Source organism: Phodopus roborovskii, unplaced genomic scaffold, assembly GCF_943737965.1.
Source record: "Phodopus roborovskii unplaced genomic scaffold, PHOROB, whole genome shotgun sequence".
Lineage (NCBI taxonomy): Eukaryota > Metazoa > Chordata > Mammalia > Rodentia > Cricetidae > Phodopus > Phodopus roborovskii.
The window spans coordinates 14,138,619-14,154,168 of NW_026126525.1; the positions used below are offsets into that span (position 1 = coordinate 14,138,619).

At 38.5% G+C, this 15,550-nt stretch overlaps 1 protein-coding gene across 1 annotated transcript in view; it reads left to right on the plus strand.

Annotated features, from left to right (window-relative positions):
• Adamts3 (ADAM metallopeptidase with thrombospondin type 1 motif 3) overlaps positions 1 to 1,519 on the plus strand; it is a 185,483-nt gene extending 183,964 nt beyond the window's left edge. Inside the window, exon 22 of the mRNA XM_051198590.1 lies at positions 963 to 1,519. Coding sequence (XP_051054547.1) covers positions 963 to 1,519 — 557 coding nt within the window. The remainder of the gene's footprint in view (positions 1 to 962) is intronic.
• Positions 1,520 to 15,550: the final 14,031 nt, after the last annotated feature.

Below are 15,550 nucleotides of genomic sequence, written 5' to 3' on the forward strand. Positions count from 1 at the left end.
AGTATGATCCATTCTACAACTTGGAGTATGGACATGGAATGACACGAAACAAGGAGAGCTTAGTCTGCAGCTGATGTCATCCACCTGACCCTCTTAAAGGGCCATTTCAGTTTCAGAGTTGTGTGGCAGATTCCTTATCCTAAAATATTTTCTAATATATTATATAAAAGAGCATGCTGTGATTTTAAGTGACAATGGCCCATAGGTGCCATAATTCTTTCCTTTTTAAATGGGTATAGGAACACATTTTGAATCTATAAATATCCTGATTCTTATCTGTAAACATAAAATGCTGTCAGCTCCAAGAAATCAAATGTAAACATGTGACTTAGAATATAGTTGACATATTTTATAGAGATGTTTTGTTTTAGAGCAAAGCCTAAGAATGTCTAGTAGTAGACATAAAACTTACTTTCAGACCAAAGAATTCTACCTTAAAATGGACATTGCCTTTAAGCAAAACTTTAAATTTAGTCAGTTACACTGGGGTGTTTAATATCCATCTAAGTTATTGTAGAAGCAACTTATCAGAAAGGCAAACTTCACTATCACACAACTAAAAATGATGTTCCCATCATCTCCAGAATGAACCCACTTTTCTCCTTCTACAATCACATACCAAAGACAAAATTCCCCAATGTCTGCTGGAGTTAGCACAGAACTGGCCATGTCAATACTGGCCATGTCAAGTGCTTGGTAGAAACGGTGTTGCTTTGTTCAGCTAGGTGTGATGGAATATGCTTAGAGGCTAACCTGGAGAGTGCAGTGAGGTCCTGACTTGTAAAAAGTAAAAATAAAATCAAGTTATTGGAGTGAATTCACCCTGTGGTTTCTATTTTTAATTCAAAGGCTCGTATATTGATTTCACATATCACTGGGATTTATTTGTAGTTGTCAATAACTGTCATTTCTTTCAACCTTCTATGTTTAAGCATATGTATTTTTTTCTTGCTTTTTTGCAGATGAGCCATGTTTGGGCGACAAGTCCATATTCTGTCAAATGGAGGTGCTAGCACGGTACTGCTCAATACCAGGGTATAACAAGTTATGCTGTGAGTCATGTAGCAAGCGCAGTGGTACCCTACCACCACCATACCTTCAAGAAGCTGCTGAAATCCATAGTGATGCTATCTTTGGTCCCAGTGACCTTCCTAGGTCTCTAGTGATGCCTACACCCTTTCTCCCTTACTACTCAGGGACCCATGCTGAGAAGAAATCCTTGAGTAGCACATCTTCCATGGCAAGTCTAAATGCAAATGCTGCTTTCAGAGCCAGCAGCCGACCTAGTGCTAACTTCCCCCAGGAGAAAATCCAGGCTGGAAGAAAGATGCTGGCCTCAGTACCATCCTCCTCATCCATAAAGATGGATCACTTCCTTTCTGCCTCACCCGTGGCTGCTGCACCCTCCCTTGCTGCCAGTGATTCAATAGGTGCTTCTACCCAGACAAGAACCCCAAAGAAAGATGGAAAGAATATTAGCAAGAGACATCCAGTCAAGTCAGCCACCTCAGAGAGATGAGAAAGCAGACCTGTGGAGCTAGAGATGAAAGGGAAACCCGGGCAGCCACCCTCCCTGCATGGTGCATACAGCTTTGTTAAAAAGCAGGACCCTCCACACCAGGTTTACTCTTGCCCTCAGTAAATGGAAGGACAGGAAGTGCTGGTTCACTTTTTAGTTGCTTCCATCCATCTCCTGTTCTGCATCAACCCATTTACCAGAATCCATTGGAAGGAAGCCCCAAAGACTGTTCGCAGAAGCAAAGAGCCCAGCTGCAGTGGCCCCTGCCTAGAAGCCCAGCTTTTGGGAAACAAAGGCAAAAGGATAGCTGCCAGTCCCTGGCTAGCCTGCAATGCCTCTCTCCAAAACACAAAAGAAATGGAAAATGGTTCAACGTGTTGGTTGCTCTCAAAGGAAGGAAAGAGCCCGGAGCCAATTGTGCATATCAGCCGATTACTTGTCTGTCTTTAAAAAGTTACAGAAAAATATACAAACAGATGCCAGTGGTTTACGCTTCAAGAAAATTTTGGAAATAATTCATAGACTTGCATTCCTATTTATCTATATTAGAAATACTGTATGAGCAAATTTGCAGCTGTTGTGTAAATACTGTACATTGCAGAAATCAGTATTATTTTAAAAAGATGTCCTCAAATGATTGTTTACTATCTTACATTTCTGGATGTGCTAGGGTGCCTGTCATTGAGTATTGCCTTATGTGACATTCCATGAGTTGATGTCAAAGCAGCATATTATGAAGAAGTCAGGATTGCAGCTACTGACAACAAAGAGGGTTGTCCCTATGTATCTGTTGACACTGCAGATGTACAGGTGACTTATTTTATCTACTGCCTTCCATTCTTACAACGAAAGGATCGGGACCAGTGTCTTCATATGGTGTACACACAGGGTGCAGTGGATGACCTTGTATAAGACAAACCCCCTTCTTGCCATCATATCAAAGGGCATCATTGAGACAGTGTGCATCTCAACGATGCCCTGTTCTTGTGCTAACAGTTGTGCTTGATGTACTGTGATCATCACAGATGTGTTGTGTGTGTTCTTTCCCTAGCTGACAAGAAATAGCATCAGGCTGGAACTGACACTTGAGTAATTAGTGCTTTGAAAGCAGGTTCAAGGACATGTCTTTGTCATGGTTGAGATATTTATTTTCTGCATGGTTCATGTCTAAATGTTCACAGCCATAGTGCACCTGCCGGCAGTGCCATGCTGGTAGTTCTGTCAGAGACCAACGTGTTCACACAAAGCCAGGAATGCTCCCCCGCAGGGAGTGGATGTACAGTACTTGTATATAGGACACAGATCTGAAGATATTTATTTTAAGAGTTAATTTTTCCTTGATAGTCTTTTCATGTCTTTAATATCGATGACATTTTAGTAAACTAGAGAGACTAATTAGAGGTGTGTGCTGTGTTCTGTGCTAAAAGGACAAATTTAAACTAAGCACACAACCAACTCAAAGAACTAAAAGTAACAGATTCTTACTTAAAAAAAAAAAAAAAAAAAAAAACAACCAATCTAGCTGTACTTGATCGAATCCAGGTCCTCACTCAGGCTACCATCACGGAGCTATATCCCTTTTGGATTCTCAATGCGAAATTGCCTGGACAGGTCTTGAACCTATGATCCACCTACCACCACCTCCGAAGAATCTAAGATGACAGGCAATGTTGGTGTTAGATATTATGCAGTTGTTAAGGAGTTGATTCAGAGTTATTTATTCCCCCTTCAAGGATGTATAAAGTAGTCAGGAATTCAGCTAGCTGTTTAATGAAATAGTGAATTAGAAGCATTTCTAAAGCTAGGCAAGTAGTACACACCTGTCATTCCAGCATTCAGAAGCTGTGGCAGGAGACTTACTGTGAGTGTGCAACCAGCCTGGGCTATGTAGCAATACCCTGTCTCAAATAATACATATTTTAAGCATGTAATGAATATTTCCAGAATTGCACTTAAAGATAAAAGTGTTATGAATATGCTTTTGAAGTAATTTTGAAACAGGTCTAGAAATTTCAGACTAAAGTAGACATGCATTTTCCTTTAAAAGCACAGACTGAGCAAGGCCTTTTGCATGGTAACCATCATAAATAAAAAGCCTAAGCTATGACTGGATACCTCGAAAGAATTGCTGCTACTCCATGCAAGAATTTTAAATATCAAGTTAGGTGATTTCCTGATAGTTAAAAATCCTTGAGCCTTAAAATTTCACCAGAACAAAATCCTCTCTAGTTTACTTGGGTGTACACACATCCAGACCACAGGGAATCTGAAGTCAGTCACACACATACACCTCCTATAAGATGTACATACTCCTTCCACTTTTTACCTATGCGCTTTCTTTTCTACTAAGCTGAAAGTTCCTTTTTATCAAGGTGTACACTACTGATGCTGTTTGTTGTATTGGGAACACATAGCAATAAAAAAAAAAACGTGAAAGAGGAGGTGTGGCCTGACCTTGATTTCCTTGCTGGTTTCTTTGGTGCTTATGGGAATGAATCTCTTGGTTTCAGCTCAAGATAAACCACAGTTTTAGAGATCGTAAGATGCCATGGGGGGGGTGGATTTTGTTGAAGTCTGCCCCATAAACTATGTAAGAACAAAGCTGAGGATACTAGTAAAGAAATGAATATATTCATATATATTCATATATATTCAAAAATCTGAGTAGCTGAGATGCCCAATGTCTTTGGACCATGACTGCCTGAGGGTTGGAGGGGATATCCCACTGGACTCAGGAACAGAACACCACAAAAGGATGGCCTTTTGTTCTGTAAAGAGGGGACACTGGAATACCCAATGCCAGCTTTGAGGTGCAAAGCTGACTGAGTTTAACCTCTACCTGTCAATTCATACCTGATTTTCAGTTTCTTCAGTACTATAGACAGCAGAACTCTGATATTATCATGAAAATGAAATAACATATGTAGTCATCAAGGAACCTAACACATAGCACCTCCTAATAGACAAAGAGTTGTCTGTATAACCCACCTCAGCTTCATTATACAATTGCAGCACAGCTGTCCTCTAGTGTTTGTGGCTAGTCTGGTATCTCAGAATTGTTTAGTCTCACTTCAGGTGAAAAAGATGGTTTGTAAAATCTAAAGACAAATGACTTTAAGACTTGATATAATGAACTCAGTTAAAATGCTCTCCAGTCATCGATTTTGAAGATATTTAGCTGCTTCTTTCCATTTTCCCTTCCCAAGCAACAATCAAACTAAGCTGACAGCTAGTGTTATTCCTGCACACCATCAGCATACATTTCTGATACTTTTATTTCATCAAGATATTTTGCAGGCCACCACAAAAATCAGTCTTCTAGATACCATCTGTACTTTATGAAGCAGCTTTTTAAATTTAAGGCGAGAAAAAATCTACATAAAATTGATTTTTAAAAATGGGATAAACCAGAGAATATTACCTGCTAAAGTATTAAAGTAAAAGGGGCTACTGAATCTACTTACAATCATGGAAAACAGAAAACTCAGAGTGCACAGGTGTTATCAACTAAAACCATTTGTTCGCTTTCATCCCAGATGATTTGAGATAATTCAGCCAGAGCTGAAGGTGAACTTTAACAACTCATTATAATATTGCCTATGATACAAAGAAAACATAATTCACTAAAATGAACTGAGGTCCCTAGATTCCCAGAACAAAATGCTACACATTTCTATAATTTTATCAGGCACTTTACCTAGGAATTGCTTGGACAGCACCAAGTAGCATTGTATTAAAACTATTACTTTAAAACCAAGCAGTGGTGGCACATGCCTTCAATACCAGCACTTAGAAGACAGGGGCAAGCAGATTTGAGTTTGAGGCCAGCCTGGTTGGTCTACAGAGTGAGTTCTAGGACAGCCAGGACAGAAACCATGTCTCAAAAACAAAACAAAGCCAAAGGGGGGGAAATATTGCTTTGAAACATTAGTATTTTTCAGCCAATTCACAATTTCAAACAGAGGCATCACTCCCCAGGTGATCCATTTCTACAGTCACTGCTAAATAATAGATGTGCTAATGTAACACCAGCATCCACACAAAACACTCACTGCCCCCACCCCTTCCTCTGCCTGTCTTCTGCCCTAAACCCAAGAAGTTCCCAGCAGCAGCTGCTTTTTAGCCCAAATCCATCTTTGAGTTAAGGGAATTTCCTGGGCTCTGATGCTGTTCTGGGCATGCATAACAGTGAAAATCCCCAACCCCAGATGTGCTTAGGAGATCACAGGGGAAAAGGAAGCAAACACCTTATCTGGCCTGACAATACACTGTGAAAAAGGAGTCCGAAGAGCCTGGTGCCTTGTTAGGAGTGACAATGATAGCCTGAGGCACAAATGTCTCTGCATTGTTGGGGGAGGAAGACTCAAGGAAGAAAGAGCTCCCAGTACAGCACAGCGTGCTGAAGTGGAGTAACAGCTGCCAGGTTCAGTCACTGGCTGAGAAAGAGCTCTTTGGGACAGGGAATGATGGGGGAAGGGAGCCAGTCAAAGGCAACACAGGACTGGTGGGTCAGTGTAGGGATTTGGCCTTGATCTTTGAGTTTCTTTGGTGCTCTTCACAGGAATGAGTTCAGGATTTGACCACAGACACAGTTTGAAACCTATTAATGATAACCTGTGCTGTTTCTCTCTTCAAGTCTTAGTTCCCTTATCTATACCATGGATCTAGCTCAAATCTCACCAACTTCTAGGGTGGAATCAAATGAGCTCGTTCACTTGAAAATGTGCAAAGGTCACATTCTCGACTGTTTATGACAGCGCAGTTTACAACAGCACCTGTGAGTGAATGAACACAGGAAATGAGCCTTGTCACACCACCCAGAAGCCCTAGGGAAAGCAGACTTCCTGGGCTAAGCTTTGTTGTAACCCCATAAAATCTGTCTAAACCCTGTACCCAGGGTTCCCAGTCCTCTATTTCACCTGGAGTATGGCTGTGGACCCCAGTGCACTGGAATATAAAAGACCTCATGCTTTTGCATCAAGACTGCTTCTCATGAGTGATGGGGGGGGGGGGCTTTCCTGAGTCGGGGCAAGAGGGTCCATGCCCTCTGCGGGTCTTTCAATCTCTATGAGTTTGAGACCATACACGCCTACATTGCAAGTTCTAGGACTGACACACTATATAATGAAACTTAAGCTCCATAAATAAAAGATCATCTAGAACTTCAGTGAATCCTGCCTTGATATGACTGCTAACTGATGCAGGTGGCCATTTCTAAAAAGTGAGATGTTTAAGGATAGAGGGGCAATTTCTTAAAAGAACCACATCTTACTAGAAATACCCAAAGACCAGAGTTGACCTTTCTTCCCAAAGTACACCTAAAGTATTAATCTCTGATGACAAAAACCATTACGTTTTCAAACTTGATTTCAAACTTGATTAAGTAAGATTTTCTAATACAGTTACCTGAAATTAATATATACCCTCCTTAGGCCATGATGATGATCTTGGTCATTTTAACATTATGGCTAATACTCTTACTATGTTTACATGTCTCATGTAAATGTTCTGCCATATGTGGAAGACCCTAAGATCTTGTGACAATAAGTAACCGGTATATGTAATGCGATCCAGAAGTTTCCTCCTTTCTGCTGAAGACTGGAATTGGTGTAGACTGAAGTTCCCAGGGGCACCTGTGTTAAAGGTTCTATTAAGACTGACTGAGTGACAAAAACATTCCACGGGCATGAGGAACTAGAACGCTGTAGATATGGATCCAAATTACCTTACATTATATGTGTGAACTTAATAGGCATTCAGTGCCCAGCTGTGTGACTGACCTCTTGGAATTATATTATATAAACCTCGTGGAATGTTGCAGTAGATCACTGGCTTCTAATGTCCATCAGATATCATCTGAGGCCTATGAGCATCAGCATCTGAGGCCTATGAGCATAGATTTCCCCACTTTCCTGTAGCCTGACTTCCTGAAGTTTGCACCAGTTGATGTATATTTTAACACTTATTTTGGTGGAAGGTAAGGGACATATAGCATAAGGCTTGTGTGGAAGTACAATTTTGAGAGTAGGGTCTCCCTTTCCACTATATGAGATCCATATGTAAAATTGGATCAGGCAGGCTTTGTGGCAAATGACATAACCCACTAAGTCATCCCATGGCTTCACCAATGTATTTTAAAAACACCTTGACTTACGACTTTCATTTGTTCTGTGACTATAAAAACTTCACCAAACTGTTACCATATCGAATTATGATATTTGGGATAAACCATGGCCACTCAGTTTAGCTCCATAATAAAGTATCTCTCATTCCCTTTGAGTTGAGAACTATGATTTTTGTTTTGACAAAGAAATCGGGAAATGCATAGCCATATGTCAAACATGCTTGAAAACACAGATTTGGTCACAGTGACCAAATGTGTTGAGTTTGTTTTCTGGCATTGATAACACTCTAAATCTTTGGATAAGCTTGAAATCAAGAAGAGTCTACCTGCAGTCATGAAATTGCAAAACTATTGACTACTTCATGGGGAAAAAAATTGAGTCTCTTGCACATGTAGTTCCAATACTTGTCTAAAATAAAGTATTGACAAGTTCAATAGGGTGCAATAAAAACTAAATTAAGCTAAATAATTCAAATATAGTTCATTTAATATATGTGTTTTCTTTTTAAAGTAATGTTTCATTTTGGTGAATTAAAACATTCAATACAATCATTGTCAAGTCCATTCTACTAAATCTGAACATATGATTTTAAATGTTTCTATTAAATGTTCTTTTTTTAAACTCTGAGAATACGGAGAATGTAACATCCAATAATTTCCAGGTACATGATTAGTACAGATATAATAGAATATGAACTTAACCCAAATTTAAAAATGTAAAACATCAAGACGCAGGATCATAACAGGAGGGGTGCCCTCACTGTGTCTGTGCACCTGCTTCAAATCCCTGTTTGCTGCGACACTGTTAAAGGTTGGAGGGCTGGTCTCTGTGATCACTAGTAGAAGACTAGTCGTGGAACAGAAGTATATTAAATTAAAAATAATGTAAAAAAATTTAAAAAAATATTCCAAAGATCAGAAAGGAAATCCATCAGGAGTAACTAGCTTTCCTTATTTCTGCCTGTTTAATGAACATTTCACTGATTTTAAGATATTCTGTAAGTAGCACACAGTTAATGTTCATAAGGTTCATCTGCTGCTTTATTGGGTTTAGGATTTTCTTAGCTGTATGGCTGGTACACAGGTGTCATTATCTCTCTTAGGTAAAGGAGATAAGCCTCACTACATGGGCTGCCAATTGGAATGCAATTAAAAAATTGGAAAAGAAATCTAATAAACTCATTTATAATGAAAAAAGTTTTGCTAGAATTTAAATAACCCTGAGCTGTCTGCGTTTAGAAGCATATCTGTCATCCGAAGTGTCTCTCAGTTTCAAAAGACAATGAAGAATCCGTGTGGAGGAGAAATGTGCTGGTCATCACACAGTTGAGACTCTCACTTTGGATAACTTAGTCAATGGTTTTGAATTTCTATGTCTTTGTCTTTAAAATGAAGACATTTATCTATTTCCAGGTGCTTGTGGGAAATCATGTGGGAAGATGGCCTTATGGTGTTCCTAGAAAGATCCTTCACTCAATGCTGAATTGGGACCTGAGAATTGAAAATAGATTCACCCACAGCAATTAATCTTTATGACAGCATCTAACATCACACCATAAGATGTTAACTGTCAGTGGCAGGAATAATTTCATTGACCAGAGCAGTGCAAAGTAATTGTGTGGTACTTGAAATTGATTGTATTTAATGTTTCAATTCACCAAAATGAAATGTTACTTTAAAAAGTACTGATTCATTACTGACTGTTTTTTTTTTTTTTTTTTTTTTCCACCTCAAGTCATGCAGGCCTATTATCTCAAACATTTGGGCTGCTCTAAACCAGTGACGAGTTTAATCTCAAATTTGCTCCCTGATTATAGCATCTATCTAACTATACTAATCTGTTTGAGAATGATGCAGTCCTCTCAGCTCCCCTCCCATCATTTACTGAATTCTTAATTGCCACATGGTGTCGGCTACCAACACTACCACAGAGGATTGGGATACAACCACATAGGTGTTTTCTTGGTAATATACATTTCACAGCTGAGTTCAAGCAATTTTCCTAAATCCTAAATCAGAGCAGTAGTTTCAACCATTTAAACCATGCCTGTCACTTTTGCTGCATTCAGGATAAGATCTCCAGGGCTGACCTCAAGCACCTCCATGATTTGGTACCACTCATTTCTGCAAATTCTCTTTGAGGAATTCCTCCTTCCTCCCATACTATTTAACCCAAGTGTTCTTTGAGGCCATGCTACACGGTGAATTTTCTTACTCCCCCCAGGGACACAGCACAGGCTGCCTTCTGCTTGGAAAGCTCCTTGATTCCTTCTTACCCTTTAGCTAGCTCTCAGCATGGGAGTTTTCCCATGTTAGCTGTACCCAGAGGGCTCTCCTCATCACTATTTTAAAATGCGATTTCCTCCTGCTTTCCTTCTTAGATCATTTACAGTGATTTTCTTTTCTTTCTTCATTGCCCTTTGTTTTCTTTCATTGCCTCAGTATGTATTTGTATCACCTGTCACTGACTCCAGTATATTCCGCAGGACACCAGGAAAGAGACTTACTCATTATTTTTTAATTTCTACTCTTAGTTGTTAAACTAACCTTGGTAAAGGTGACATGCATGTAAACCCAGGTACAGAAAGAGATATATGCTTTTGTTAGTAAAGCAAGATGGTCCCCATTTGGGTTGGATCATATAAACCCAGGTGTTGGTGGTGTTAGTATTCAATCTCTATTGGCCTGTCATTGGGGTTCTGACAGGATACACCCTCAGCTGCAGCCACTAAGAGCACTGCCTGTGAACATTCACAATGTTCTTTGCTGCCGCCTCTGATCTTTCCCTTTCTTTTCTCCCTTTTTCTTCCTCCTTTCCCCTCCCTCTCCCCTTCTTTTTATGTCCCCCTCTCTCTCCTGTCTCCAGAGGCCCCGATCTCCCCCCTCCCCTTTTCCCCTTTTTATGATCCCATTCCCTAATTTAAAAAAAAAAAAAAAAAAAAAAAAAAACCTCTGCTTCAACCCTGTCCCATGACACTTTTTCTCTCCAGTGCTGCTTTTCTTATATTACAACAGGTAGGGCTGGAGAATAAACTTGTGGGCATTTTCAAACCATGTTAAAAGATATCACTTGCCAACCTAGTTTACTACGTTATTTTGGAAAACTCTTTCCACATAAAAATGTTCCCCAGGCTTAACTGAGGAGTAAGAGATAGACTCAGAGTTTTACTTGGTAATGTATTATAAAAGTTCTGGTCTCTCCACTAATTTTGTTACTGGTCAACAGAGACTGGATCTATGTGCACTGTCCATTCTCAGAAAAAAAACTTAATTCCCACTCCTCATGCACCTTGCTTTCTACTTCCCAACATCAGGGAGAAGTAAATTATGCCTTTGTTCCTAAGCAAAATTTGCTTCTAGTAAAAGTAAGGCACTATGTAAACTATGGTTCCTGCAGGGAGTTTGACAAGTTAGTCTGGTGAATCCATTCAGTCTATTCTGTTTTCCTTTAAAAAAATGATATACAACAAATCTGAGAAGAGACTATGTCTAGATCCAAGCACCAGTATGCTTATTCATTTAAAGCTTCTGCAAGCACCAAAAAGTACTGATGATATTCAATTATATAATTGAAAAAAAGATAGTACTTCCATGTAACAGAAATGAAGTAAACACCAATTCTAGCTCAGCAGGAAATACTGCTTGACTGGGTATTAATCAACATTAACTATTAAAATATTTATTCAATGAATCAGTAACAATAATTCACATATTTTAATTAGGTTTACTTGAAGTTGCTCAGGGTGCTTTCTATATTATTATAGCATTGTGTTAGCAAATAACTCTTTTCTTTAAATAGGTATGATTAGATAAAGCTGCCTCTTCAGTGGGCAAAGAGTAAGATTATGGTGGTCAATGATTTGTTTTCTACTCTTGCTAGCCTTGTATCTCTCAGTGAGACAGCAGCTTGGGAAACCTTTCAGGTATGTTTATGAATGGAACACCACTTTGACAGGCTGTATCTCAGTGGCTCTAGGGGATAACACTGATGTGTTTTCCCTTTCTGTTCTGACTTTAATTGAGAAGTATTTGAAAAAAGTCAGCATGGATGTTGGGTTCTCCCAGACTCGGGGTCCTCCTGAATCATCACTTGCTGGGTATGTTTCCTCATGGGGTTGTTGTGAGGCCTAATTAGAATGCTGTACGAATTTGGAGAGAAGAAGTTGCCTTTATTGCTAATAGTAGTTCCTATTACTCTTCTTGGGGGAGCAGAACACTTTGGAAACAAGGAAAAATGAAGCAAATTCCAGAGTAAATTAGGGATTTAAGGCACTTGTGTTCAAACCACCAACACAAAGACATTTTTTCTTTCTTTTTTGAACTGGACTCCTTTTCTTCCTTTTCTTCACATCCAGTGTTTGGAACTTGTTTTCTGCTTGGTTTTAAACTCAGAGTTGGAGAACTAGAGCAAACATTTATGTGCCTGCTATTTTAATTCTGCCATAAGCTTCCAAAAACAAGGAAGTTCTGTAGTATTTAGAAATTTATCTTGCCTTGAAAGTGGTTCTTAAGGTAAACATAAACTTAGGTACACTTTTAATTTATGCCAAATATGCTCACTTTATATGTGTATACATACTTTATATATGAACACACACACATGTGTTATAAAAATAAGAATATTATGTATATTATGAATTTTAATAAATATGCCACCCAAGGAATAAGCCATCAATGCAGGTAATATTTATGAAGTTTATATCACACATAGGCTTCTGGGGAAGTCTTTTTTATGCATTGCTTAGGTATCATAGCTCTTTGTGGGGAACACCATGATTACTGCATATTTACACATAAGGTCAGTGGAATTTGAATTGAAGGTAACTTTCTTACTGTCAGACAAGGGGAGTTAGAATAGAAAAGAGTAGAGCTGGTGGCCTGACAACACTCTGCTCCATGGTCCCTTCCCTTAACTCCTAAATTCTCTCTCCTTGTGACTCAGCCTTCAGAGATAGCTACTGTATTCACTGCAGTGATCCGCAGACAGGTGCCTTGCAGTCGTGGATGTTTGAGGCAAACCATGAACCGGAACCTTAATGAGTGAGTGCCTTCCTCCTGTGATGTACACTTGGGATATTATCTCTCACATGTACCTTTACTGTTAATGTTTTCTAATGACTGCTTTATTGATGTGATGCATTTACCATACGGATGTTTCACCTTTTTTTCCCCTAATGAATCTGATTATCTTCAATGCTGATTAATGTTTATTTGACATTTGAGGTTTTCCTTCTCTGAGCTATTCCTGTCCTTGCTCATTTTTATTACAGTTTCCAATCTCCTGAATGCTATGGAAAAGTCCCTCTGCTATGTCAGACCACATGAGTCTGCTGATCCTGTACTGACAGTTTCAATAGCATAGTAAATACTCATCAGTTCTAAGTGTATTTTTTCATTGTCATCTGCATGTTAATATTATACATTCATTTGACATAAACTATTGAATTTGGTGTAATTCAAGTATATCACATTTTAACATATGTTTTCTACCACATCCTGCTTTAATGTTATTAATAATACTATAGATGTGAGACATTTTTCTTTCTCATTCAGATCATCTATCCCAGAAATGTGTATATATTACAAACAACATAAAATGATAGCTATCTTCTTCTGTCTCTCTCTCTCCTTCCCTACCTCCCTTCATGAATCCCTCCCTCCCTCCATTCCTTTCTCCCCTCCTTCATCTCTCTCTTTATATATTACTAAAGAGTTTTCATATTACAAATGAATTTCTCTCTTTTTGTTGATGGGGGATGTCCTTCTATATATATGTTTCTTATTGGTTGATGAATAAAACACTGTTTGGGCAATAGATTCAGGAAGATAGGTAGAGCTAGGAGATGAGAATTCTGGGAGAGGGGCAGAGAGGTGCCAGGAGGGGATGCCATGTAGAGACCAGGAGGATAAGGCACACCAGGTATTCGCTGGTAAGATAAAGCCATGTAGAAATACATAGATTTATAGTAATGGGTAAGATAGAGCTAGCCAATAAGAAGCCCTAGCCATCGGCCAACCATTTTATAATTAATATAAGTCTTTTTGCATTCATTTGGAGCTAAAGTGGCCACAGGACCTACCAGGACAAGAATCTCTGCATACATTTGGTAGTCAAAATTGCCTTGATCTTAATAGCAATGTATTATACATCCAAAGAGCTGTGTTGTTTATAATCTACCTTCACATTGTTTTTTCTTAGTGATATGACTTATCTCTTATCTTTGCTATTGTATATATAGTATATATAGTATATATAGTAACTTTAACTTAGAAAATTCCAGATGAGGCACTCATGCTAGTATGTGACTGTAATTCTAGTACTGAAGTTGAGGCAGTAGGACTGCCATAAGTTTAAAGCTAGACTGAGCTACATAACAAGACAGGTTGTTCAGAGATATATAGCAATACAGCCCAATAAAACAAATTAGAATTTAAAAAAATCTAGGTAAATTTATTGTTTTGAGTGTACAAAATTAGCTTATCAAATTAATATAAGATATGAAAATGAAGCTATTACTGTGTCATACCATTACAATGTGAATTACTATTGCTTATAAAAATAGCCTGTCTTCCAATTTCTCTTGAAATTTTCTGTGCCCTTTTCCTTTAATTCCAAATAAAAGTGACACCATATTCATATGCTCAATGTTGGGAGAAAATTATAAATATAGATAATCAAAATGTTAACACACAAGAGGAGAAACAGGAACCAGGGTGTGCTACTTAAGACATTGTCACATGACACAGTCAATGCAGAAAGCAACCTGGGGCTCTCAGTGAACTCACACGTTTAAGTACAAGTTGACCCGATGTGCCACTTCTAGAAAAATGAATGCACAAGCAGACTCAGCAAGCACAGGCAGGTTCATTCCACTCTAGCTTATGTGAATGAGGGGCAGAGTAGGAGCAACAGATTTACCGATGTAGCCTCACTTATGTAAATCAGAAAACCACTTATAGAAAACAACAGTAACTATTTTAGGTACTGTTAGGAAATGTGTGTGAAGTGCCTAAGAGAGATTAGAGATTATGAAAGGAAACAAAAATAAGAATCAGAGCTTGAGTGAATTAATGATAATTATGTATACTACATAGTCTTTTCCAGTTTATTTCTGTCAAAACTAGAGATAAAATTTTAGCTGGTTGTTAACTACTGGAGTGTATAGAAGTCAGGTTAGTCATTGTGGAGTGTGAGCACAGAAGCAGGAACACCTGTTACTCTTATACTGTTAATTCATAGCACTGTTAACTGTGGGCAGAATTGTACTTTACACAGACATCTGAATATCTGATTGGTGCACTAATGTTTCACTCTAGTCACTGCTGGTAGTTTCACAGGAAAACCAGGTTAAGTACATTAGGGGTGTGTGAGCTCTCAATGTCAATAAAGCACATCTTTCTCAAGCCACCCCAGTGCCCAGAAACTTCCTAAGGTCTCATCTTTTAGAGGTATGGTAATTCAAGCTGGTTTATTATAAAAAATTTACAAATCATCTGAAGGAAAAGCATAATCTCAATGCATATTAATAGAAATAAAATAAGGATCATTTTCTACTTGGTACTATTGTCCCTCCCTCCCTAGGATCCTTTGATGCCATGTGACACTATCAGCAAAAAAAAAAATTAGTGTGCTTACCTGAGCCTAATGAGAATGCATTCATTAGCACACACGTTCTATTCATATACACACACAACTCCTGCGGATAAGCCTGCTGAGTTTTAATCTGTAAGACATTGTTCAATGCCTAACACAGACCTAGTTCACATTAAGTAACCGGGATCAGGTCAGTTATCTATAACACCTTCAATTACAATATTTTTCACAATATAATTATATAATTACCTTTGATAATAACCTTCATTACCTTAAAATTATAATACATAATACCTTCATACAATACAGCATT